At 36.5% G+C, this 27,116-nt stretch overlaps 2 protein-coding genes across 2 annotated transcripts in view; one reads left to right on the top strand and one right to left on the bottom strand.

Annotated features, from left to right (window-relative positions):
* S1P (membrane-bound transcription factor site-1 protease) overlaps window positions 1-23,937 on the bottom strand; it is a 31,608-nt gene extending 7,671 nt beyond the window's left edge. The window contains exons 1-17 of the mRNA XM_076134812.1: window positions 23,518-23,937; window positions 22,189-22,368; window positions 21,729-21,815; window positions 20,751-20,847; window positions 17,653-17,873; window positions 15,919-16,059; window positions 15,118-15,276; window positions 9,931-10,018; window positions 9,247-9,428; window positions 8,523-8,687; window positions 7,845-7,994; window positions 6,351-6,433; window positions 5,684-5,889; window positions 5,071-5,269; window positions 4,310-4,373; window positions 4,015-4,155; window positions 313-453 (exon numbers count right to left, since the gene is read on the bottom strand). Of these exons, the coding sequence (XP_075990927.1) occupies window positions 313-453; window positions 4,015-4,155; window positions 4,310-4,373; window positions 5,071-5,269; window positions 5,684-5,889; window positions 6,351-6,433; window positions 7,845-7,994; window positions 8,523-8,687; window positions 9,247-9,428; window positions 9,931-10,018; window positions 15,118-15,276; window positions 15,919-16,059; window positions 17,653-17,873; window positions 20,751-20,847; window positions 21,729-21,815; window positions 22,189-22,368; window positions 23,518-23,760 (2,547 nt within the window). The 5' untranslated portion in view covers window positions 23,761-23,937. The remainder of the gene's footprint in view (window positions 1-312; window positions 454-4,014; window positions 4,156-4,309; window positions 4,374-5,070; window positions 5,270-5,683; window positions 5,890-6,350; window positions 6,434-7,844; window positions 7,995-8,522; window positions 8,688-9,246; window positions 9,429-9,930; window positions 10,019-15,117; window positions 15,277-15,918; window positions 16,060-17,652; window positions 17,874-20,750; window positions 20,848-21,728; window positions 21,816-22,188; window positions 22,369-23,517) is intronic.
* A 370-nt stretch (window positions 23,938-24,307) lies between these two features.
* Window positions 24,308-26,512, top strand: LOC142986601 (uncharacterized). Its single transcript, XM_076135124.1, has one exon. The coding sequence runs from the start codon at window positions 24,672-24,674 to the stop codon at window positions 26,466-26,468; it is 1,797 nt and encodes a 598-aa protein (XP_075991239.1). The 5' UTR covers window positions 24,308-24,671; the 3' UTR covers window positions 26,469-26,512.
* The last annotated feature ends 604 nt before the right edge of the window (window positions 26,513-27,116 follow it).

Genomic DNA, 27,116 nt, shown 5'->3' with positions numbered 1-27,116 from the left:
ATAGGTTACGCTGCTGTTAATCTAAACGTCGCGGCTTGCAATGTTGTATAGTAAGTCTATGATGGAAAAACAGCCTCATTTTTATTGTAGAAATGGTTTGTTTGAGGTATGTTTGTATCTAAATGTCGATTTCTTGTACGAGTATTATAGCAATTATAGCTAGCCTGAAACAATTTGTACTGCAAATGGTTTGAAGACGAGTGAGAGCCACATTTTGAATCAATGTTAGTCACACGACATTATATGAAATAAGCTACCAGGTCACACACCCACTAACCATTTAAAAGCAATAATATAAGGAAGGTGACAAACTTTGGGCATCTTCTCCATGGTGTCGTTGGTGTAGTCTCTGGTCTCGCCGTCGGTCTGCAGCAGTCCTAGTATCGGCACGTCGACCGTCTGCCCCGGGCTCGACGCGCCAGGCCCGCCACTCGGTTTCTCGCCTGACATTATCTGAAATATCGCTACAATATTAGACTTGTAATGAAATTATTAGTGATGTCTGCCTCCGTGGCGCAGTGGTTTAGGTCGCCACGCCAATACCATTATTTCGGGAGGTCGTGCGTTCGATTCCCACAGGGAACAATTATTGTTTAAGTAGAATGCAAACCTAGCCAATGTAAACGGTTATTATGTAAATATCAAAATTAACTAGCCTATTATATTCCCATCGTGCTACTGCTGAAAACGAAATTTCGTCAAACATTGAAGGTGTTTGTTAATGACCTATTTGACATGGAGTGGGCTGTATCGGATAGCCTAATATTCTTGCACCATAGTTTGACCGACATTTTATAACGGATAGAATTGTCATATAAAATAAGCGAAATTTCAACAAATATTCGTTTTTGTTGATTATAGTAAGTTGTTGTACCTGTTTATTAGGATTTCTTTAATCAAGTTTAGGAATGATTTATTCAAGTAGCGAAAATCTGCATAATCATCTGGTATATTTTTAACGGAAACGCCAACTCATAAATACTGAAAGTCATCGTATCCCGAATATCTAAAGATGTATATCTTAATGTATTGTTTAGCGACAGATGTCAAGCACCGATCATTATCGCACATCTATAAATACACAAACTGGAACATAATCACGATAACGCTTGTTATAACGCGCACTTCAACATGTCAATATAATATTATTTAAGAAACTATATTATATACAGGTTGTATAACCGAAAATTTCGTTGTAAGTTTAACATTTGTTCTCGGAAATAAGTTAGTAGGTTATGAGCGCGCAATGTAGTGCGTCCAACACGAAACGATCGCGTCGAATCCATTTCTGTTTCTAGTTTAATCTAAGGATTTTAGAGACAATTTAATATCCATGATATAAAGGAAATGACGTGCCTCCCGTGTTTGCGAAGGCACATTAAATAGTGGGTACCAATGGTCCCAATCGTTAACAGTGGTCAAGAGCTTGAAAGTCTAACAACCAGTTTTACCAAAGGGTATCGTGTTATAAACCAGGTAACTGGGTTGTTGGGTACCGATAGGCAGTCGCTCCATGTTAAACACTGGTATCCAGCTGCATCTGGTGAGACGGGACGCTGACTTCAACATAGACGGAAGAAAGGCTAGGCTGATTATGATGTTAAGGAAATGAAAAGTTTAAATAATGAGGACTCAAATTAAATAACATTTCTCTTCCAAAAGTAAGGGATTCATGAAGAACTTAATATTTTTATTTTAGAATCGTTGTTTTCAACCTGTATTGTTTTAAGGAAAAAGTGAGTATCATGGAAAACGTAAAACATCTTTAAAATCTTGATAAAATATTTTATGAATGTACTAAAATTTTGCGTGTCATGCTTATGAATGAGAAATTTTCACTGAGTGGGGTGTTTCCGTTTTGCATATGCGATCGTTATCTATGTACAGTTATCAGTACGAAAATAACTTTAATCTTTTTGCTGAGTCGGGTAAAGCAAAATGGGCAAGACAATGAAATAACAGATATCAGAGGATTAAGAATAATCATGAATATGTAAAGTATGCTCTTCAATCTATTTATTAGTTGTAGTTTGTTCATTTAAGTAACTTCTTATTTTAAAATAAATTATCCTATATATTATCCCATATAGAATATGTAGACTATTTAAGTACTAGGGTTAAGTCTGGCTGTCAAGTAGATGCAGCGTACTTTGATTTTAGGAAGGCCTTTGATCTGGTGGATAATGATGTGCTGTTGAATAAATTTGCGGTACTGGGATTCTCAAATTATCTGTTAAAATATATGGCTCACTACTTAAAAGATCGAAAACAGTTCGTAAAGGCTGAAGGCTTTAAATCAGAAGAGTATTACACTCGTTCTGGTGTAAGTCAAGGTAGCACTTTAGGCCCAATGCAATTTTTAATAATGATTAATGACTTACCCAGTGTAATTTCCGAAGCAAAATGCCTTATGTTTGCCGACGATTTAAAACTATACCTTTCTGTAAAAGAGGCTAATGATTGTGTAGTCCTACAAAATGATATTGACGCGGTACTTGAGTGGAGTATTAAAAACAAACTGCCTTTAAATTATTCTAAATGTAAAACTATCACTTTTTCTCGATCCCGTAATCCGATTACACACATATATAATATTAATGGCGTACCGATAGAACGTGTTTTGTCAATGAAGGATTTGGGACTTATAATGGACAGCAAATTAAATTTCCACGCCCATATACTAAGAACTTGCAAAGACGCTAATAAATGCCTTGGATTCATTATTAGAATATCATCACAATTTAAGAATATTGAAGTTATAAAGCAAATATATAATGCCTATGTTCGTAGTAAGTTAGAATATAATGCAATAGTTTGGAGTCCTAAACAGTCACTGTACACTGTAATGTTAGAAAAAATTCAACGTAAATTTTGTAGGTTTCTGTACAAACGTCAATATGGATACTATCCCTTTCTCTATCCCTCTATGTTTGTCTCCGGAATGGTAAGTTTCGACACACTCAAACTTAGGCGAGAATCCACGCATATAATAAATTATTGTTTAATATTAGCTGACAAAGTAGATAGCCCTGTGGTACGGGAATCGATACACTTTTACATTCCCGATCAATATATGCGTGGTATTGGAAGACGACAGCATAAGCTCCTGAGCTATCCGCCTATGTGGCGCTCTCCACAAGCTGAGAATTGTCCCACAGCTAGAGTAATTCGACTAATTAATGAGTTCCTGAAATATTGTCCAGATGCTGATATATTTTGTGACTCTCGGAGTGTAATCTTAAAAAATATGTATATATTTCTTAATATAAAAATGTAATTTTATGTAAAAGTTCCTATGTATCATACAAGATTGTTTTTGTTTACCTATTTTATTGATTTTATGTTAGTGTAAGTTCTTGTTAATATTGTAGTAGTTTATAATTTGTTTTAGTCTAATTAGCATAGATATAAGCGAATTGGTGTATACGGTAAGCTTATGTTTTATGAATAAATGAATTTGAATTTGAATCCTACCAGGCATCCGGCTAATTGCAATAAAGTTAAAAAATGCTGAACATTAAATTCATTATGTGGTTTTCATTTGTTATATTTCGTATAGATCGAGCTACTCATATGAATTAGGACAGGACAATGTCTATCAAGCGAGAGATCTGCTAGATTTAAAATAAATATAAAAACGCCTATGTACTGTAGGCGGTCCAGGATGATATAACATCAACATAATATTACTATATCCTTTTTCCATGATAAAGGAGGCAAAAATCAAAAATCGTCACTAGGCAGAATCCCTACAAAATTTTTCGCTCCATTGAAATTCATCTATATATTGCTGAAAAATATAGTAACTCCTCTAATTTCTTCTTTCTTTACTTTCCAAAACACGCAACAAAACCTACACCATCTCGTAATGAGAAGAGACTCGTGCCCAACTACATGAAACGCAATGCTAACTGTATATGTTTTAAGCACAATAGAACTTGTTTTTTGCTCAGAGAAAATACCAAATTTCTAATTATTTTCATGCTTTTCTAACACTTAACAATAGGTTCTTACTTGATGTCCCTGGTCAGTCAGTTGTGCCGTGATCAGGATGCCGTGTTCCGGGAAGCTGTGTATGTGAGTCCCGCTCGCGTAGTACATCGGGTGACCGCCCAGCTTGAACGAACCCTCGAACACTCGGTCACCTAATGCCACCTAGAAAATAATTGAAAAAATATAGAAATCTTTCTTTGGAACTACGACGATCTCAGGACATATTCGTATTTGTTTTTAACTCTACTGATTATTGGAAACATAGTGTATGTAACACAAAGTTTTGGTTTAGAGAAATAATAGTATTCATATTCACCTGGTACATGCTGAGTAGATCGTTCAACGCAGGTACGTTAGCCCCGCCAGTTTCTGGGATCCACCTTTCAAGATAAACATAAGAAAACTATTATATCAAATTATAAAATAAAAGTCAGATCGTATATTGCTTAATTCAGAGTGTAATCTTAAGAAGTGAAGCAAAAATTTTACTATGACTAACACAAGAGGTATCAATGCAAGCTTTACTTATTTTTGTGATGCGTTTTCAGTAGTTATCAAGAGGATTATTATCAAGTGTTCTTTAGTATATATTATCGTTTTAAGAATATTTAAGTATAGTAAATCATTCATTTAACCCATTAATGTCCCACTGCTGGGCAAGTGTCATCTCCCGTAATAAGGGAGGGGTTGGGAATGAGTCCACCACGCTCGCCGAGTGCTTGTTGGGGACTTTGCATACCTTTAACAACTCTCAGGCATGTAATGTTGCATCACGATGTTTTCCTTCACCGTTGGAACAAGTGATAATTATTATCCATACTTCCATACTAATATTATAAATGCGAAAGTAACTGTGTCTATCTGTCTGTCTGTCTGCTACTCAATCACGCCTAAACTACTGAACCAATTTGGATGAAATTTGGTATGGAGATATTTTGATACCCGAAAAAGGACATAGGGTACTTTTTACCCCGGGAAAATGACGCATTTCCGTGGGAAAATTCAGGTGGCGGACGAAGTCGCGGGTAAAAGCTAGTTTCTAATATTTCTAAAGTCATTGACGTGTTGTCAACTCACCACTGCCTAGTATTCTCGTCATAAAACTTGACATGTCTGAGCAGCGACGCGTTGTACCAGTCCGCGAACACGACGAGCGACATGCCCGCGTCCACGGCCTTTTTCAAGGACGCCATCTCTTCAGGGAAGTACTCGTCCTCCGGGTCTACGAGGAGCAGCGCCCCGTATAAGGACGTGTCGATGCAAGTAAGAGGAGTGCCTGGGAAAAATATTGTATCGATAAAATGTGTTGGTGAATCGTGTCGTGGACTTATGAAACAATGGTTTTGTAAAGGTTATGGTTTTATTCCTGTTATGCACGCGTTTCGCTGAAGCCAACAACGTTGTCGTTGATCAACCAAAAAAAGAGCGTCATATTCTCATTTTCATTTCTGTGAGTAAATATTCGGGAAAGATGCAAAACGTATTTCGAATTACTTAGGTTTCACAGCGCTTCATGTTCTTACTAAAAGGCACTGATTTTTTTTTCTGTCATTTGTCTAATTACAAACCGGTATACATGTTTTAGACACTGAAACCCAGGTTTACCGGTTTCTAATTAGACCGATCTCCTAGAACTAAGACCACAGTCCGGAATTCTATTAAAACAGTTAATTCTACAGTCACAACTTACCCATAACTTCCAAATAGAAGCCATGTTCTCGTAAACGTCGGTACATGTCTCTGAAGTTGGTGTGCACGTGGTCTGCGTGCCAGTCCAGCGGGTCGTGCTTGGCGCGGAGGTCGTCGCGAGGGAAGTACCCTCCCGGGTAGCGGAGACTGTGGAACTGGTCCCATAGGAGGCGACGGGAACGAACCGGGACCGGGATCACGCGGGCCCTGGATAAAAATTAATATAAAGTATATTATAATGAAACAGTTTGTTTGTTACATACCCCTGGTTTCTGAAATACAATTAGCGGTAGTTTATCTATTCAATAGCTTTTAAACTCATATAAAAAAACGATATTGATTATATAAACTACCGCTATATGTACTCAAAAACCGGGCATTAGTGGTAGTTTTATTTGCAGTTAATTATAAATATTGTTTGGTTCATGATTAGTGTAAAGAGACTTCAGCTAGTTTACTCCTGCCGCTCGACTGGGCAAAATATCTCCAAAGTCTGGAGAAAATGGAATGACGTGTTCTTCTACATCTCATTGCTCTAATTTTTATTATTCACGGCATGGTAATAGACTCATTTCGTATTATAGCGTTAAGAAGATCTTGAAATCAAGACAGTGATATCTTTTAACATATAACTATGTAGCGTATAGTAGTAATGGGAGTATATTTACCGAACAGGCAACGTAAGCGTAGCATTCTTCATAGTTTTCTCGCCTGAATCGTCGTAACTCTCGATCGTAACGTTTACATGGCCCTGTGAGCAAAATGTTATAATATTAATATGGCAAGAAAACGCATACTCACTTTGCACAGTTTACAATTCTATGAGAATATGAGGACTCCAGCCCAAAAATATCTGTCTTTGCTTGAGAAATACACATATTTCAGGATGCTATAATTTTTTATGGTGTCTCCCTAACTGCCTATAATAAAGCAAGGCGGGATAAAAAAATCTCATTAGAAGAAGAAAAAGCCATGTGACGTGTTGTCACACGAAATGGTTGTAAGTGCAATCCATACTAATATTATAAATGCGAAAGTAACTCTGTCTGTCTGTCTTTCTGTCTGTCATTCTGTCTGTCTGTCTGCTACTCAATCACGCCTAAACTACTGAACCAATTTGCATGAAATTTGGTATGGAGATAGTTTGATACCCGAGAAAGGACATAGGCTACTTTTTACGCCGGGAAAATGACGCATTTCCTGGGAAAATTCAGGTTTCGCCACCGAAGTCGCGAATAATCAATATTATAATGACATTGAATTAACAAAATTCCGTTGTCATGGCAACAGTTTTAATGGCGGATATGCTTTAGCGCGAGTTATATGAGATACTAGCTGACCCGCGCAACTTCGCTTGCGTCACATAAGAGAGAATGGGTCAGAATTTTCCACGTTTTTGTAACACTTTTTACTGTTACTGTGCTCCTATTGGTCGTAGCGTCGTGATAAAAAATATCTTTTTTTTTTTCACGAAAAATATTCTCAAAATTATTTATATCTCTTAATATAAAAACAGTTGCCATGACAACGGAATTTTGTTATTTCAATGTCATTATAATATTGACTATTCGCGACTTAGTTCGCCACTTGAATTTTCCCGGAAAATGCGTCATTTTCCCGGGGTAAAAAGTAGCCTATGTCCTTTCTCGGGTATCAAAATATCTCCATACCAAATTTCATGCAAATTGGTTCAGTAGTTTAGGCGTGATTGAGTAGCAGACAGACAGACAGACAGACAGACAGACAGAGTTACTTTCGCATTTATAATATTAGTATGGATAAATAATTTTGAGAATATTTTTCGTGAAAAAAAGCATATTTTGTTGTTAAGGAATAATTAAGCTTTGTATTAGTAAAAAAAAATCATTCACGCGAGCGGAGCCGCACGGGTCAGCTAGTTGTCTATAAAAACGCTTGCGAGATAAAGCTGGTTCCTTTTTTTCACTCGGTAAGGGTACTTTTACCCGTTTAAATGTCAAACTGTATTTTTTTAATCATTAATATTTGTGCATAATTCATTGTTGAAGTGATTTAGTTTTATGATTAAAAAGCTTGTAATTAAGTTTATGATTTTGTGACCAATAGCAAATGATTTTACTGTGACAAGTAATTCTTCCTTCACTTTTGGTTTCCTAATAATAAATTATGTTACGTATGTTTACCTCAACCACGCCATCAAAATCAGCGCCAGTTTCAAGCACAGTGAAGCTGAGAGCAAGCCAGCCGGACCAGGGCCACAGGATCTGACTGTAGTCCACAGAGAGTGACAGAATCACGCCGTGCGGCAGGTGAGGGTGCCACGACACTTCTTTCTGTAAACAACATTATTTTATTAGAACCTGAGTAATGCAGAGTTGGTTATTTCAAATGATTTTATTTGTGTTTTTACAATGAACTTTGCAGTGCTTTATAATCCAGCGTAATCTGACGTTATGATACATAGATAATAATATGTTTGGCTTATATAAGCTTCGATTGTAATAAGTGTCCAGTTCTGTTTTTTAGCAAAGATTGTGACGAATATATATTAGGATACGGGAATTAATGCGAACACGCATCCTACTATATATCCCGTATCCTACTATATATTAATCAAACAATGTGAATGTTTAAAATGTATGAACATTGTGACGATTTAAAATAGGCAAAATTTTACTTAGAATGACGAAGGCACATCTACAGATCAGACTTCGTATATAAACATAAAATTATATGCAAATCTTTAGTGCTAACCCGACAGTTCATGTGCCGTACCACAAGTCTTATGCACACAAACAAATTGCTAAGCAGTCATAACAATCACTTTACAGTTAAACATTTTTCTATAAGTATCCACTTACCACTCGACCAGACACGCCCAGTCCGTTGATGACAGTAACATTGGCGATGGTCGGCTGTGCGCTGAAGTACAGCGGCTGCGTGCAGTACGGCCACATGTACTGACACTCCGTCAGGTCGATGTAGCTCGGAGATAGGCTCACTTGCGGCTCGTACTTCCTTAGAAACTATAACAAGAAATAACAGCTTTTAATAATCTTAGTATTATTTCATGATGAGGTTGATAGATGCGTGAAAGTTAATTATTAGGTTCTCCTAAAAGCATTTGTCATGACCGTTTCAAATAAGAAAAGGATGCATGCGATGTTGTATTAAATTAACTAGTTGTCTAGTTTTAGTAGTTTTTTAGCTAGTTGTCTTAGTTTTAGCTTGATACTTTAAGCTCAGACTATGCATGTGCCTTTGGTTCTTTTTCTGTCATTGCTTATAATTATGATCATACGATGTGATGACTGTTCAATCACACAATCATGCTCACTCTTAAAAATCATATTGCCCTAAATGATTTGTTTATTTGTGTCAATCCCGATCCCTCGGGAACTCTGGGATAAAAAGAGCCTAAATGTAATTCGGGGTCTTCAGCTATATACCAAATTTCAACGTAATCGGTTCAGTAGTATTTGCGTGAAGGAATTGTAAACACACATACATACATACATACTCACAAACTTTCGCATTTATAATATTAGTAGGATGCTACGATTTAAATACAAATGATTTTCTTACCTGGTAAGCACTAATAAGGTCCAGTTTCCCATGTCCCTGCTCGAACATATTCGGTCCAGGCAGACGCAGGGCTGTCATACACAACGCTTGCTTCACGGCAGCCGGCGTCAGGTTGTGTCGAGGCACACCGCTCGCTAGCAACGCTATCGCACCAGCTACCACCGGAGACGCTACTGATGTGCCTGGAAATAATAACAATAACAATACAAGACTTTGTTTAGCAATAGGATAAGTAAATAAAGGGAAAAGTAGGCTAGGGGAAAATAATAATATTGAAGACGTAATAACTAAGCATTACTAAGAATGCTAGATCAAGACCAAATCCTGACAACCATAGTGAAACGTGTTTTATAAAAGTAATTTTTGAGTTTACCATTTTATACGTATTTAGTCTACGTAAAAGAAGGTCCTGAAACCTATTTTTTTTTTTGTAAAATTATTTATAGAAGCTACGCAAGAGAACTGTAGGATTTTCGATTTAAATAATTGAAAATCATTTACAATTTCTAAATAAGGTTAGCCAAATATCAAAACATCGAATAGCAAATCTATCAACGTGTTAAAAAATACAACATTAAAACCAAAAGAAAACTCACAATACATAGAGTACAAACAATGTCATCAAATAAACAAGTTCTTTGTTAGTTCAATATTGATCTATTAACAATAGTATAAGATACTCACCACTGAGCGACCGGCAGCCGCCGGTGACGCTGGAGCCGCGCACTCCGCTGCCATACGTCACGATGTCCGGCTTCATGCGACCGTAGCCCTGTCAACAAAACCAATACATTATTAACAACTATGTATTAGGTCGGGGAAAGTCTTTTCGCATTATAGTATGTATGAACTTGTAATAAAATCTCTTTGGCTTCAAGAATCACTAATGAGTACACTCACACACGGTTACACGGTTACACACGGTTCATTAGGTTTCTTTTAGTGAGCTCGTGAAGTACCCAAATATCGAGGTTTTTTGTGTAGTGAAAAGATTTTATTACAAGTTCATACATACTATAATGTGAAAAGACTTTTTCCCCGACCTAATATTATTTAACAACTATTTATTTGACAAGGCCCAATTTCCACGGCAAATTGGTAGATAAAGATTACTCCGTGGCCCGGTCGGGAATATATGCTACGACCGCCTCCGTGGCGCAGTGGTTTAGGTTAAATAACCACTACCATTGCATTGCCAGGTCGCGGGTTCGGTTCCCACACGGAACAATTATTGTTTGTGGATCGCACAAATAATTGTTTCGTGTCTGGTTGTAGTTTGTGCCCGTTGTTTGTATGTTTGTAAAAGTCCACACGACACAAGAGCAATTTAGTGCGGGAGTTAATACTATTCCTAAAAGTAGACCGGATTTTCGTGACGTGGCCAATAAATGGATATAGATTCGCCTCATATTAAATGGGATTTACACTGTCAATGGCGAAACTCTAGGTTATTTTATACAGAAACGCCTGCATTTTTGGGTATAACGTGTGTTATATAAACAATTGATAAAGGTTATCTTACAGCTGCGCGTAAATTCCCTCACGGATTAATTACTTTGTGTGTTCCGCAAATAGTTGCTTTAAATCTTGTATTATAATGTGCTCATTGTTTGCGTTTGTCGTAGTTCCCGTAAATAATTAACGCACGGAGATAATTTATAAGTAAGATAAAATAAAATACCAAATCTTTAGTATTCATTACGCTTTTAAAAGTGTTGTTCTGTTGCTGTTCCATTTAACGATTTGGCAATGGTTCCCCTAAGTCTTTAAAAACAAAGACTTCCTGAGTATTTAGGATAAGTTAGTTAGACTTTTATCTATTCATGTTGCGAAGACCAGCTCTCATTGAAGAAATAACTGCGTGCGTAACTTAATTACTTTGTCTAATTATAAAAACAGAAACAAACAAGAAGCGATTGAGTCTCGTGACGCGATATAAACAGATGCGTTGATGTATCTAATAATAAATGTATGATGCATACAAACCAATGTTAAAAATCTATAGCAGGAAAATAGTGTATTGTTTAACTCCCACGTTGTCAATGAGTATATTGTAGCGAGACAAACAAAATAACTGTGAGACCAAAACACCTATTGGAGTGCACAATATGAATTTGTTTTTAGTCTGGGAATTAATACAACGGCAAAAAATTAAATAAGATTCTCAAGTCGCTCGCTAGTCTGTCGGATACAAGGATCGATTTATACTTATTCAGTAACTAGCTTTTCCCTCAACTTCGCCCGCGTGGTTTGTTACTTAGGACAGAATTCTCATACAAACTTTCATCCATTATTTTATCCCCTTGAAGGTAGAATTGATCAACATCCTTTCTTAGCGGATGCCTACTTCATAACATCTACCTGTATGCCCGTCTTTTCATGAAATTTCAGCCCGATCCGTCCAGTGGTTGGACTGTCCGTTGATAGATCATTTGTCAGTCAGTCACCTTTGAGTTATATATGATATTTAAATACACATAATATTATGTAGTTACTATTAACCTAGCGGATAGACGCAGGATAAAAGTATATTCTACCATCACTGAATTCTACATAGTTATTCCATTAGAAAATAAATAAGGTCTAGTGGCCTTGATCGTGGTCTACAATTGTAGTGAAGCGACTCACGCGACTATTATCCTAACCGTCGTCCCCTTCTTGCTATAAGAGGATTCTTTTTAAATTCGCACAGCCGCATATTATTATATTATATAAAGACGTTCTGATATTTTTTTAATAGGAGTCGGTAGAAATTATACCGAAAACTATTGACAGCGATTTCTACAGCACTAGCTCACATCGAATGATTTGTGTTAGAGCTCTACAAAACGCGCATAATGCGCTGTTGCAAAAAATAAACACTGCATAAATGTCGACGAATGTGGTTGGCGGTTCGAACCCGAGGCAACAATGATTTTTCGAAGTTATGAGTGTATTAGAAACAATTATGACTTGCTCTAACGGTGAAGGAAAACATCGTGATTAAACCTTGCATGCTTTAATTTTGTTTAATACATTTATTGAGGGCATTCAAAAAGTCCAAACCCGCACTTGGCCAGCGTGAAAGAGTCAAGGCCAAATCCCTCCTTAGTTAGGGAGGAGACCCTTGTCAAGCAGTGGGACAGCAATGGGTTAAAAAGAAGACAAAAATACATATAAAAGTACATGTACCTTTATAGCCATTCGATCACAACGCGCTATAGTTTTAACTGACCCGCGCAACTTCGCTTGCGTCACATAAGATAGAATGGGTCAAAATTTTCCCCGTTTTTGTAACATGTTTTATTGCTACTCTGCTCCTATTAGTCGTAGCGTGATGATATATAGCCTATAGCCTTCCTCGATAAATGGGCTATCTAACACTGAAAGAATTTTTCAAATCGGCCCAGTAGTTCCTGAGATTAGCGCGTTCAAACAAACAAACAAACAATCAAACAAACTCTTTAGGTTTATAATATAAGTATAGAAGTATAGATTTGAAAAAAGCAGGTCTCATAGTCATGGTCCTTAATACAATAATTTAATTTTAATATGATAGTAGAAAGATGGTTATCGTTCAAAGAATTACTAACACAAACAAATCATTATCAATCTGATGGCTATCACGAACTGACGCGTAGCAAGTTTTGTACTAAATATTATAACACCTCAAAATTCAAGTACGATTTCTATTATACTATTCCTAAAGAGAAACTTGCACCTCAAATGGTATTCTATTTCATACATACAAACAAACAAACAAACATACATACATACATACAAATCACTTTCATCCCATAGGGGTAGGCAGAGACCAAAGAACGCCGGGTTAGTCCCCAAGTAACCCGATCCCCGAGGCCCCCGTCCCAGAGTACCTACCCCGATTTAATTTTGTCTTGATAAACGATTAAAAGTCAGTTTAGCGTAAAAGTACCGTCAGCAAATGATAAGTTAAATCCATTTTTGTTAGTTAATACTTAACCTTTACAACAACGAATGGTAAGAGCATGACATCAAATTAACCACGAACAATCAACTGCTTCCCTATCGTCATCCTATATCTATAAATATTATGTAACTAATAGCCTATAAACCTACTTCTATGATGTCTTACTGCAATATTTAACCTCAAAGACACTTATTATCTTGCACTCATTTGTACAATATGGCTACAGGCTCGGCGCTCGCCCCTTATTTAAATGTATGTAGGTGTATTTCATAGTTCATACCCGTCTGTCTATATCTTCGGGTGTAACAGGCGTGATATTATGTATGTATGTCAATTGTACAATTACAAAACGTAGTATCTTTAAATGACACAGTTATTTAGATATAATTAATCAATATAACGTGTCTATAAAATCGTTAAAACGGTGTTTAAGAAACCGAGCTATAAAAGTACAAATACATATGACAAAAACAAACGGTTAAACATTTAATATGTGTTCGATATCTTAGTATTGAGACATGAAAAGGTCGCGACCTCTCAATAAACGATAGTAAACGATATTTCTACTAACAACTTTATATTTTATTCACTTCTTATCGATGTTCAAACGACTGGCATTCTTCATAAAATACTATAAGTCACTATGATATTACTTTTCTGTTATCTTTTAATTTAGTTTTCTTTCAATTCATATTTGCTATGTTGATAGCGATATAAAATCACGCCGGCTTATTCATGAACATACTGTTTACTTGTAGCTCAATTGTCGTTTCTTTTATATCTTTACAAAATGAGAGAGATAAAATAATAAAAATATTGCATCTTCCACACGGTCATCTGATTTCAAACTAAGCAAAGCTTGTACTTTGGTTACTAGACAACTGATTAATATACTTTTATACTTATAAATACACACTTATATAGATTACCTAGACTAGCTTTCTGCCTGCGTGGAATTTCACACGCTTCGAGGTGTAATTTTCGAAAATCGTCCTAGCGATCCTCTACACTGCATATTGTGCCTAAGGCTTTATACTAAATTTCAACTTTCTACGCTCAGTAGTTTCGACTGTGCGTTGTCCATCAGGCAGTCAATCAGTAACGGAAGAGATTTACACACATTAACGATTTATAGATAAATAACATAAAGTAACTTGGGTTTTAAATAATTTCTTAATAGATGGTTAGATTAGACTAGAGAACTCGCCGTTGGTAAAACAATTTGGTGCATTTTTAATGGCCAGTACTATTTCCAATGAGCGTGTCTGGGCTTCGAATAGCAAGTGAAATGTAGTTTCCAGCTAGCAATTAAGACAACAGAAATAAACTGTTCTATTATTCAGTCGATACCGTGCAGCATTGCATCCAAGTTTAGTGTGGAACTCGGTCTATATTTAGGTATAGACTCATGGTGAACTGAAAATTTAATTAGGTTTTACCACTAGCATTATTACAGTACAAATGTTCAGTTTGTGGTACATTATCTCAAAACTAAGCGTCGCAATTCCGTACGTCTAATCCATGCAAATAATATAAATGCGAAAGTTTGTCTTGTTAACTTGTTTGTCTTGGTTTAAGCTTGTTTGACCTTTTCCAAAAGTAGAAAATGAAATAGGAGATGTAAAACATAAGACACGACAGCGCAGTACAATTAGTACAAATTTTAATAAATATTATACTATAGTCACCAACTCGACATTAGAAAGAATATTTTTATTATATTACAATTATATAATAAAAAAAAAATAGGAAATTGCCTCCAATATAATGGATTTCGTAAACCAATGCCGTCACTCGTTATTCATAACAGAGCTACTGCTCATCATTATGGCATACCAGTATACTGGTATGCCATAATGATGAGCAGTAGCACCAGAAGTCAGTCTTTTTACTTGTGGAAAAATATATCTTTATTGATTTATTGTTATTGAAAGAATACTCACATAAGGTAGTTCCCACGTTGTCATGCCTCTCGAAGAAAACTTGGCGATTCTATCATCGAAGCTGATGCCGCCCACTCCGATGACGTCCATCTGATCGGCAGGGTTGTTCAACGTGCCGTACAAAGGACCGTCGTTGCCTATCGCTGATACCATTATCACCTAGAAGAAAGGAATGAGATGAAGACAATGAAGTAGAATAGTTTTACTGTAGGAAATCTGCATTTTAGTGTATATTCCAACATTTAGCAACAATAAAAGCGTAAGATTCAAAATAATCCTTATACTTATTAATAATGAGAAAGTTCGTGAGGATAGATGTTAGTTCATTAGGTACTCTTTCACGAAAAATTGGATTTTGGTCACACAGTTAATTTTTATTTCTATTATCACACAGGATTCGTTTCACCGACACCAGGGGAAATGTTTTCATACAGACAGGGCTAGTTTACTTTTTAAATATCAGTTCCTGAAAGGATGCAAGTCTAAATTATATAAAACTCTAGTATATATTATAACTAGAGGCTGCCCGCGACTTTGCCCGCGTGGTAACCCTTCCCGTGTAAATCCCTATCCCTCCGGGATAAAAAGTAGCTGATGTATTATTCTGGGCCTTCAGCTACCTATATATCAAATGTCATCGTAATCGCTTCAGTAGTATTTGCGTGAAAGAGTAACAAACATACATACATTCTCACAAACTAGCATTTATAATATTAGTAGGATAGGAGCAATTCTAAATTTAATTCTCACCATTATACTATAGCAAACGAGCATAGTTCACATAGTATATAAAATATTTACCTTGTTAGCGCTGAGTTCCCACACTTTGTCCACGAAGGGATGGTCCATAAAGTCCGGGCCGCCGATGCTGAGGTTCAGTACGTCGATCTTGCGCATTATAGCGTAGTTGAAGGCGTCCAGGAACCACGACGTGTAGGAAACCTGGACAAGGAATGATGTAAAAGTCCATTCTTTTGCCATGTTATTGCTTTGAATAACTGGAAACTGTCCGACAACTTAGAAAAACCCACGCATTTTTAATTAAGATGTTTACTGTCAGCTGCGTAAGCCTGTAATATTCTAAATTCAGAAATTTGTATATCTCCACCCACCACAAACACAGCGTACAAGGCTCTTTACTAATTTGTTGGACTATAGGGATGTAATAGATATTTTAAGGTACTTCGTTTGTGGATATAAAGACGGATATATCAATAAGATGATATCGGTTTCGGATACAGTTACGGACATTTAAATATTTTCAATTCTGCGCTAGTTTCGGGTGTTTTCGGCGGATATTAGAATTTGAAGAATAAATTAGGATATAGAATTTTATCTATGAAAATAATAAGCCGAACAGATAAAATATTTAGATTTCGCCCCTATCCGATATTATCTGTAACTTGATTTACAGTTTCAGATTTAATTTCGAATATTCGATAGCTTAAGACTCTGAATAATGAGCAAGATTTCGCTCGTATACCGTACACTACTTTATTACATTTAATTAGTTAAGCGAAAGCAGTCTATGATGAGTGTGTTTATGCCGTGCCTACCACTAATTGGTAAACATCGCACAAATTAAGATAAATGTTCTAACACTTATTAGAATTTAAGACGATGATGATTAATGATGACGTAATTTTACAGTAAATCACTGTCACCATGCGACTACGGCCAGTGTAAGCTTCGCCGAAACGTTAGGCATTCCAAGATAAAATGCCTGTTGATTATTGCATCTTAGTTGTATATTATGTCTGTAGCGTGATTCTGTATAGTCGGTACTGTTTGTTTGTTGTTTGTCGTATGGTTAGTGGTCAACCTAGTGTCAAAGTTGTTCAAGCCGCCCGAGAGGCCTTTGATGTGGCTTAACGACTGTTATCTTAGTAGACAACAACCGGGACCGACTTTTAACGTGCCCTCCGAAGCACGAAGACGCCCTGTTCAAATACCACTATGCGGTCACCCATCTATGACCGCGCCAATGGTTGCTTAACCCACAGATCGTTTACCGACCGGTGAGCGCAACTGGCTATGGGCGCCTACAAGTACTAGTCGGAACTATCGAGTACGGAGAGTTTGACGTTTACAATGTACCTACTTCAAAAATAGTTCTTATGGCACTCCCAAGAGGCGCTGATCAGATTTTTATGTGAAATAATTCGAGAGCTAACTGGTTGTCGGTAGTCGATAGAAATAGAGAATCGCGCTACAGGTGACCGAGGCCCTCATATCTAGTTGCGCTCTTGAGTCGCAAACGATCAGTTGGTTATGAAACCTTAGTGCGAAAATTCGATAGATAGGTGACCCAAAAGTGGTATTTGAGCTGAGCGTGCCTCGGAGGGCACGCAAAAAGACGGTCCAAGATGTTTTCATTTCAGTAGAACAGTCATGAGATAGACATATAGACATAGATCGATAGACGAATAGCCAAGAAGAGAGAGAGAGAGAGCGACAGTCAGGAGATGGTAAAGATCTTATGGCGGTTTCACTACTCCACTAACCATAATAATATAATAAATGTACACTCCGTACCTGATTATCAGTGAAGACTCGGAAAATGTGTAGATCAGCATCAGGAGCGAAGCCAAGACAGTCGGCTCTTGAGGCAATGACGCCTGCGACGAAAGTGCCGTGGCCGAGAGCGTCGTCGAGGGTGTTCTCGCCCGTCCAGTCGGTGCGCTCGCGTACTCGGCCGAAATGCGGGTGATTGCGGGCGAGACCCGTGTCGAATACTGCCACTTTTATACCTTCACCTATTGACAAATACCTAGGTTTATATCGCTGTTTTTGGGTTTTCTTTTAGGTGGTCGGTTGCAGTTTTGAACCGCCAATTATTGACACTTTTTACCAATTGACTTGGTTTTGTTAATTTCTCAAAGATATATTTTTGACAATTTTGACAATTATTGGCGGTACCTCTTAACCGTGGTAAGTGCTGCCAATTGAATACCCTCGGTACTTTCACCTTTTAAAAAAACCCATGAGCGTTATTTCCCGATTATTCCCTTTATTCCTAGTAATGTCAATTGGGGGTTATTGCTAAATTTTGAACTTACACTTTTGGGTTATTCAATTCATTAATTTCGATATTCTAATCAGTTTCTACAGGTTCGCTGTAACGTTTCAGTATCAAAAGTGCCCTACGCATTTTAGTGCTGCAATAAGAATGGCCGATCGCACCACTTAAAATATTTCGGTTAGCAGAACAATAACTTAGAACACAGACAGATCTTTTCATACATTTGCAGTCACTTTACTCATCATATTCTTAGCCTACACATAAGTCTTGAAACTGGCTCATTTTTTTTTTTTTATTTTTTTTTTTTTAACCCATTACTGTCCCACTGCTGGGCAAGGGTCTCCTCCCGTAATGAGGGAGGGGTTAGGCCTTGAGTCCACCACGCTGGCCAAGTGCGGGTTGGGGACTTTGCATGCCCTCAATAAATGTATTAAACAAATTTTTAGGCATGCAAGGTTTCCTCACGATGTTTTCCTTCACCGTTGGAGCACGTGACAATTATTTCTAATACACACATAACTTCGAAAAGTCATTGGTGTGTTGCCTCGGGTTCGAACCTGCGACCACTTGCGTAGGAGGTGTCAACTTATACCACTCGGCTATCACTGCTCAATTAGTCTATAAAATCGATTTCTTAAGTAAAAAAATTACCCTACAGAAACAAACACGCAATGTTTATAGATCTAGAACGTGAATAAATATTGAAATGTCAGTTACAATTGATTAATAGTAGAAGTGCACACATTTCACTGACGCTAATAACTTGCCGTGAGGTCAGGACGATCACGACAATGTCATTCTAGCTATATAAATTACAACGCAAAATGTATACGTCTGTTAACTATTCCAGGGCATTAATAGTACTGAATGAGTCATATAAAGACTAACCCTCTAATTCATAAACACACTATAAACCAATTTTAGTTAAAAAGCTACTATAATATGTTTTCTCTTTACCATTTCGCTTAGGAGTGAAAGAAACAAAACACTGTATAAGCCTTTCATAACTCCATATATTTTTATGAATGAGAGGGTAATAATTTTTAGTTACTTTTGTTAAGAACATGAATAAAACTATACCTTTTCCCATAGAGGTAGGGAGAGACCAAAGAAGGCTAATTGATAGGGCAGTTAACCGGGTTAATGGAAAATGATTAAACTTGTACTCGTATAAGGTTTGTACAAAACGATCATGCTATGTAATTCGTTAGTAACGCTGAAATTAAAATAATTATAGATAGAAACATTAGGGACCCATTTGAACACAACGAAAATAGCGTACAAAGACGACACTATGTTGAATTTTTACACTGAAATATGTTTTTAACATTTTATAAAGAATAGCTGATTCGACTGGTAGCCAGTTTGTTTCGATTCAATACATTGTATTTACTTGTTATCTTATTTGCAGAGATGGTTGTTAAATATTGATAGTTTACCTACATAATTTATTAATGTTAAAACACTTATTGACTCAAAAAAATAGTGCTCTGCCAACGATATGAACTATTTTACAAATAGCAAGCGGCCTGCCCCGGCTTCGCTCAGTTACAATAGTTATTTTACAAAAGAACCTTTACAACTTTTACTCATAAACCTTCCTCTTGAATCACAATATTATTATCTATTAAAAAACCGACTTTGCTTTATACTTTGTAGTGACTAAGGGCCAGTTTCATAGTTTACTTGAGTGTTAGATAACCTATCTGCTAATTAAGACAGTTAAAGTGACAGCAAATGTACAAACAACTGTCATAATTCCGGTTAATAAGCTACCTGAAAGATATTTAGAAGTGGTAAAATAAGACCTAGATGAACTATGAGAGCCCAGTCATAATTATATTATAATTTAGGCTATATTCGGTTCGGCATTATCTGGTATAGCCGGGCGGCAAAAACGATTGTATGTACTGTTTGCAGGTTGATGAAGATTCGGGAAAAATTCGGAAAACAAGCTAAGCAAGGGCAGTTACTGCTTCGAATTGATTTTGTTGTTGGATAAATACTACCGAGCCGAAAGTGCCGAACCGAATATGTGTAGCAAGCCCTACATTAATTGATTAATATTTCATGCTCATAGAGTCATATTGTAAGAGCAGCGACGCGCAGCTGTCACTAAATAATAACATATTATGAACTTTATTAACTAGTACAAAGAATTCTAATTAGCTTAAACAATAGTTTTATTATTTGGAGCTTTGTAAAAGACGAATTAATAGGCGCTGTTTTGAATTGGAACAAACAGCATGTGCAACAATCTGATGATTTAAATTGCCCACTTAACTTGGTATGAGAGGAAGTATGTACGTAGTACTAGAAAGCACTAATCAATAAAACTGTCATTATTAATCTACTAGTTGACCCGCGCGACTTCTCTTGAGTCACATAAGAAAGAATAGGTTATAATTTTTTTTTCGTTTTAGTAACATTTTTCACTGGTACTCTGCTCTTATTGGTCGTAGCGTGATGATATATAGCCTGTAGCCTTCTTCAATAAATAAGCTATCTAACAGTAAAATAATTCATCAATTCTCACCAGTAGTGCCTGAGATTAGCGCTTTCAAACAAACAAACTGTTCAGCTTTATAATATTAGTATAGATTTCACTTACCAGTTACTCCGAGAGACCAGAGTACGTCTGCCTTCAGAACTGAGGTTATTTGACGAGGAACTGTCCGTAGCAACTTTCTTGATGTGTAGCCATTATTCTGTCAGAAAAAAACATTCGTTAATACTATTTAGAATTCTAAATAGCTAATCTTTTACAGTTGCTAGGGGAGCTCAACCTTTTCGTAATATGGGTACCTTGTGCCCACTCATTTCACTGCAATAGGAATCTAATGATTCGCGGCAAACTACTTGGGGGCCATTGGTTACCCAAATATATTTATTTAAGCTTGCGGTGTTGATATAATCGAAGTCGATCGCCTGTCTCACAAATTGAGAGAAAAGACAACATATGATTAGCCAAGAGCCTCAATTTTACCAATTAGATCAATTAACGCATACTGTAGCAGTTATTTCAAAGGATGGAGAAATAGCATCTTCTTTCGATTTATTCTTACTATTTGATAATATGTATATTTAACTCTCTATTTAGCTCTCTACATTCAACAAAAACGGAAGATTTCTCTTCGTCTGCTTGGTCAATGAAGTATAACTGACAACTTTATATCACAAGTTTTTCAAATGCCACTTTCAATTATCTTCTTTTTGCAATACTATTTCAAATGCCAAAGTTTGTGAAGATGCTTGTTACTCTTCCACGCAAAAAATAATTAATGGATTAAGATTAAATGCAGACATGTAGTTTATAAGATGTTTTAGCACAAGAAAACTGCTATTGGCCAGCGTGGTGGACTCAACGCCTAGCCCCTCTCTCATTACGGGAGAAGACCCTTGCCCAGCAGTGGGACTATATTAGGTTACATTTTTCATTTTATTTTACAATGACCCTATCCCTGGTGGACAAAATCTGGGGTAGAATGTATGTGTAGAATAATAAATATTGTGTTATTTAATGTAAGAATCATGTATTCTCTGTAATGTGTTTTTTTCTATAAGTAGCTATAAGTTGTTGATACGATACCTCACGTGGTTTTCTGAGAGAGTGTAGCGCTCGTGCTCGGTGATTGCGCCAGCCTGAGTACAGACACCCTGCAGGTCCACAGTCATCCTAAAAGTGGAAAGAAGTTATAGAACTCATAACATTATTGTAAAACTACTATAAAGTAAAATAGAGTATGTTATCAAGGTTAATGGTGCATCTCCAATATCGCACTAGAAAGAAGATTTCATGGAGGAAGAGTGTGGCTGTGGCTACTGATGGGTATGATTTAAAAGTAGACAGTTATTACTTATATATCCTGTTATTTAATTGCAATTGAATAAAAAAAATGAGCAATGACACAAATGACCACAAATCAACTAAGGTTAGAATTTTCTTATAAAAATATATCATTTAAATAGGTTAAAATAGCTGGAGAAACCCTCTCAGCAAACATTATTCATTGAAATAATTAATATAATTTAATAAAAAGTCGAATTACCTCTCGAATATATTTGATGGTGCGAGTAACCTGCCTCTGGGCAGTCACTCTTCGTATCGCAGGATGATCTTTCAAAGCATCAAGTGCTCGTCGTCCAGCCTCTTCTAGAATGATGACATCAAAATCACTTGGGTATTCCTTGGCAGGATTGTCTCTCCGCACTAAAGTCCAGTTGGAAACCTGAAAAGAACTTGACTAAGTGGAAAATATTTAAGGATGAACACAAGCTTTGCTTGAGGCTACCTCAGTAGTGCTGTCAATAGTGTATTCAATTGCTAACCACAAGGTCCAATTTTCAGGTTGGAAAAAGTACCATTGGTTTTTTTCTAAGTAGTCCGAAGTATATGGCAATAGGCACGCCTCCATTTACATGGGACTAACATTGTTATTGATGAAAAGAGGGTTTCTTTCATACACCTCTACATATTTGGGTATAACAGGCATGAAATCATGTATGTACAATTAACTCTAATACATAGATCAATTAACATGTAACAATGTCATGTTGAAGAAAATCTTTTTACTCATTTACTGATTAGCCTCAGTAGTATAAGCCTCCCCCTTGCCTTGTTAATTGCCTACAGAGGCTACTGTTCTTTTTGGTTACAAAAAATAATTTTATCTAAATACTTTTATGTGAAGATGTAACGCACAGCTATTAGAAAAATCATACATATTATTGATTAACTTTATGCAACAGAAAGTTAAAAAATACTTGAATAGTTGAATGCATTGTGTACAGACACTGTCAGAAGGACAGTAAGGAAAAGTAACCAATATTGTAAATGCATACATAACATCACAACTATTTCCCATAAGCTTCCTTTACAACCTTTCCTTGCTTATCTAATATTGTACTGATTTATGAATTGGATCATTGTTCAGTGTTCAATTACTAACAAAATGACAGTATGTTATTATAGTACATAGTGTGGAAGGAGATATGATAACCATAGAAGATATAAAGTATAGATTAAATAAGGCCCAGCGTTTCATTTATTTGTTAAGCTTCTGAACAGCAAACAATCATACTCAATGCAAAGAATGAGATAAAAAATAAACTGTGCTGAATATTTGATATGAAATAAGAGAAATACTATGCAATAACAGCTTGCAATGCATAATAAACCGTATCGCAAAGCAAAGAAAGTAAATACATACATAAAATCACACTTTAAATGTAAATAATACATCAAATTAAATTGCATAGGCTACTGTATATAAATAATAATATAGACAAACGATCAGATAAACAACACATAATCTCAAGTAATATACAGATATGAAACTTATGACTAACTAAAATTATTATATTTAGAAACTTCTCACCCCAGCATTTCTTAGAGCGGCGCTGACATAGTTCTCCCTGGTCAATCGAGGAAAATAACCCTTGTAAGTTATTATGTGTTGTTTCGGTAGAATATCTGAACTAAATTCGTAATCAACACGTTCAGACGCCGTAGCATTGCAGAGTTCATCAACATTTATCACTTCCTCTTCGCCAAATACTAACGGGAATAAACACACACCGAAAAAAATAATACCCAAAAGCTTTGACCGAGTCGCCCTCATGTTTGACGCTGATTATGGATATGATAATTACATCATTCGTAAAAAGGGATATCGCGTAACTTTATCATGTTATACTCATCTGTTTAATTAAACCGTAAACATTTTAATCAATCGTATGACTGCGTGAGACAAGGAACAGTGAAATCGCTAATCGTATAATCAGTGAACATAGCTGCAGGCAAGTGCCACTACGGATGACAGCCGCTGTCAATATGACAAATGTTTTTTTTTTCAGAAGTCTTGAATAAATCAGAGGCAAAGTTAAGCATGATTGGTGCCTTAATAATTTTACTTTACTTTGCAGATGAGGTTAGTACATTAACTTAGTTATTTTGTGTATAATTAAAGTCAAAATATTTTTATTATATATCTATACTGGAGACCTTTCTCATGTGTCAAAGACAGGACATTATATCAAATTATATTTTTTTTTGCTATATCAGTCTATTAATTTATTTTATCAATTATTAGACCTGAAAAGTTTAATCTGTACATATTACTTTTTAATCTTTGACATTGTCATTGTCAAACTGAAACCTCTGTATATTAATGCACTTGGTTCCAAAATCCAAAATTATACACACACCCATGACACATAAAAAAATAATCAGGAAGCTTATAAAAACATTGGCTATTTCGATCAACTCAGTATTTTTTTGCAATAAGTCAATGTATTTAAACAGCAATAAATATTTTTTATCTCAAGAAAATAGTTATCATGAAATTTATACAAATCAATGAGGCTTTGCCTTATATGCTGGACTATTAGAACTAAACTTTACGTCAATTTCTTGGGTAAACAATTGTGGAATACATTACATCTGTCTTTTTAAACGTCTACATTGTTTTATGAACGTATATATTTTTACTAAATTATTATTTGATTCGAGTTTCTTATTTATTTCATTAACATGGCCTACAATGTTGCTAATAGATTTCCACCTCCTCCAAAATATTTCGCGTTTTATGATCCTGGGACGTATCAATTCGAAAAAGGCAAGATTAAGCCTAACACAGTCCCGTTTCTTTCGAAATCTCCGCGGAAAACTGGGTGTAATGCAATTTTATGGACTCAAGTAATTTACGATGCCGCTACACCGTCTAAAATTCCTAATATTACGTCATTGAAATCTAAAAAGAGCCGTTTTCCATATGAAGCCTTCAGTGCACAGGATTTGGAAGAGATCCTTTGTAAATGCGGCATCGAAAGTCCTTGTGTGTGTCCTGTTTCCGAAATTGAACCTGAAGTTATATGTCAGGGTAAGGTGATACGCCGATTATATAAAGGTCCTACGCCACGAAGTAATGGTGACGGAGGTTTATCAGCCCCTTGTAAACATGACCGCGGTTTTGAAATTCAGAAGGATGGTGTGCAACGTAGAATAAGAAAGAAGATTACTGATGAAAGCCCACCATTTTATGATGCAAGAGTAATTGAAAGCACAGCATTTTATCATGGATGCAAGTGGAGTCAGCAGACATCAATGAGGGCTATGAAATCATTAGAAGTAAGACCCGGCCCTGCGGAATACTCTCTTGATAGAGAACCTACATTTAATGAAATTTGTGCAGAAAAGGTTCGAGCCCATAAACGGAAAACATGCAAGCAATTGCGTTTTATAGAAATGGTTCAGCAACAAAATATACGCGAAGGGCGCCCAGGACCTGCAACTTATCATCCCAAATCACCTAGAGGTACTGATTTAGAATATTTAGGACCAAAGGCTGCCAGATTTCCTTCTGGAGAATTGGTAATTCATCCAGGCCCAGCAGATCACTGGTTGCGAAGAGATTTTGATCCGGTAGAGCCTCCGGAAATACCGTGTCACGCAACACTTCCAGAGCCGTCTTTCTTTGGCGTAAAAGCCCAAAGATTTAAACTTCAGCGAGAACAAGGCCCAAGCCCCGCAACTTATTATCCGAATGATAAATTATGTCAAGTTATTTATTGCGCTACAACACCTTTTCTATCTTCTGCTGTGAGATTCAAACCAGATATCATAGAAGATAGCGACGAAGAAGAAGAAACGGACAAAGAGGCCCAAGAAGCTAAAGAGCCTTGTCCGACACCAATGTGGCAATTTAAATCAAAGACTATTCGAATGAGACCTCTTGAAAAAATGCCCAATGAACCTAGCCCCGCTGACATGTCCCAAGCAAATTATAAAATAAAGAGATCTGCGGAAATGCAAAAAACTGCCCCTTTTTATTCATCTGACGGGCGATTCCAACCTTGGTGTAACTATCTTCCTGTACATGGTAGACTTAGTACTCCGGGTCCATGTTCGTACAATCTAGAGCCTCCGAAGTGCATCCCTGCTTTTAATCGTGGGCCCATGTTCAGAGCCAAACGTTTTCCCTGTAACAGGGATAACACTCCTGCACCTAACGAGTACGAAATCTCGGGTGGCATTGAAACTGTTTTACATACTCATAATCAGAAACTAACAGACAACATAAATAATCAACACAAATTCGTATGGGAACCGTTTGTTGAACCAAAGTCTTTGAGTTTTGAGCAAAGGGAGGCATTGTTACTTCAAAATTGCATAAATTTACTTGAGCCAGATGTCGCTGTCGGTGATATAAACAAACATCCATTAAAGGGGGGAAGTAACTTAAGTATGTCTTCGAAGGCTACATCCCGCAGAAAATCAAAACTCTTACGCACTTTTTTATATTCTCATCCGCAACCCAAATATTTTTGAATTTTAATAGAATGTTTGTTGTTTTAATAAAGTACCTGATGGGATCTCATGCTTAAGTAAAGCAAAGGTTTATTTGTTTTGATTCCTTAAATAGTTTTAGTTCTGTCGTGCCAGAAGGGACGTACCAATGCAACGTGCCTGTATTTGGGGACGTACTCTATATTTCCATTTCCGTAATTAAATTTTGGCGCCACTTTCATTTCGACTTGAGTTCGCGCTTTAACTGGTCTTAACATGGCGTTTTTCTCTAGCATCTTGACTCGTGCGCAGTATGCGCGTCGAGTCGTAAGTCGAGAGGCTAGCGAAGTTTGGCGCAGTGGATAAAGTGGTAGCCTGGCCGCAATGACCATAGCGCCGCATATGTTGGATTCTAATCCCACCCAAGATAAATATTTGTGTAATCAGTAGAAGTATCTGCTTTGAGCCTTGTTGTAATTTTATTTATAAAAGTATGTAGCGTTTCTTAATAAAGGCTCTGTCTAGTTAGAGATCAGATATTTTTTTATAAATAATAACATAAAAAAGCTTCTGGACGCGATGTATTAGCGCCTAGTATCTTGTTGAATTAACCCAGTACGACTGATGAATTAGCACGATTTTCCGCAGCGAATTCGCTTCTTCTGGGCAAAGTCTTAATGTTAATAAATA

The sequence above is a fragment of the Anticarsia gemmatalis genome, chromosome Z, assembly GCF_050436995.1.
Source record: "Anticarsia gemmatalis isolate Benzon Research Colony breed Stoneville strain chromosome Z, ilAntGemm2 primary, whole genome shotgun sequence".
Lineage (NCBI taxonomy): Eukaryota > Metazoa > Arthropoda > Insecta > Lepidoptera > Erebidae > Anticarsia > Anticarsia gemmatalis.
The sequence above is the reverse complement of the archived record's forward strand: the minus strand, read 5'-3'. Positions and strand labels throughout refer to the sequence as shown.

Bases quoted from the DNA above. Each gene is read 5' to 3' on its own strand.
- LOC142986601 (XM_076135124.1), top strand. From the start codon at position 24,672: ATGGCCTACAATGTTGCTAATAGATTTCCACCTCCTCCAAAATATTTC.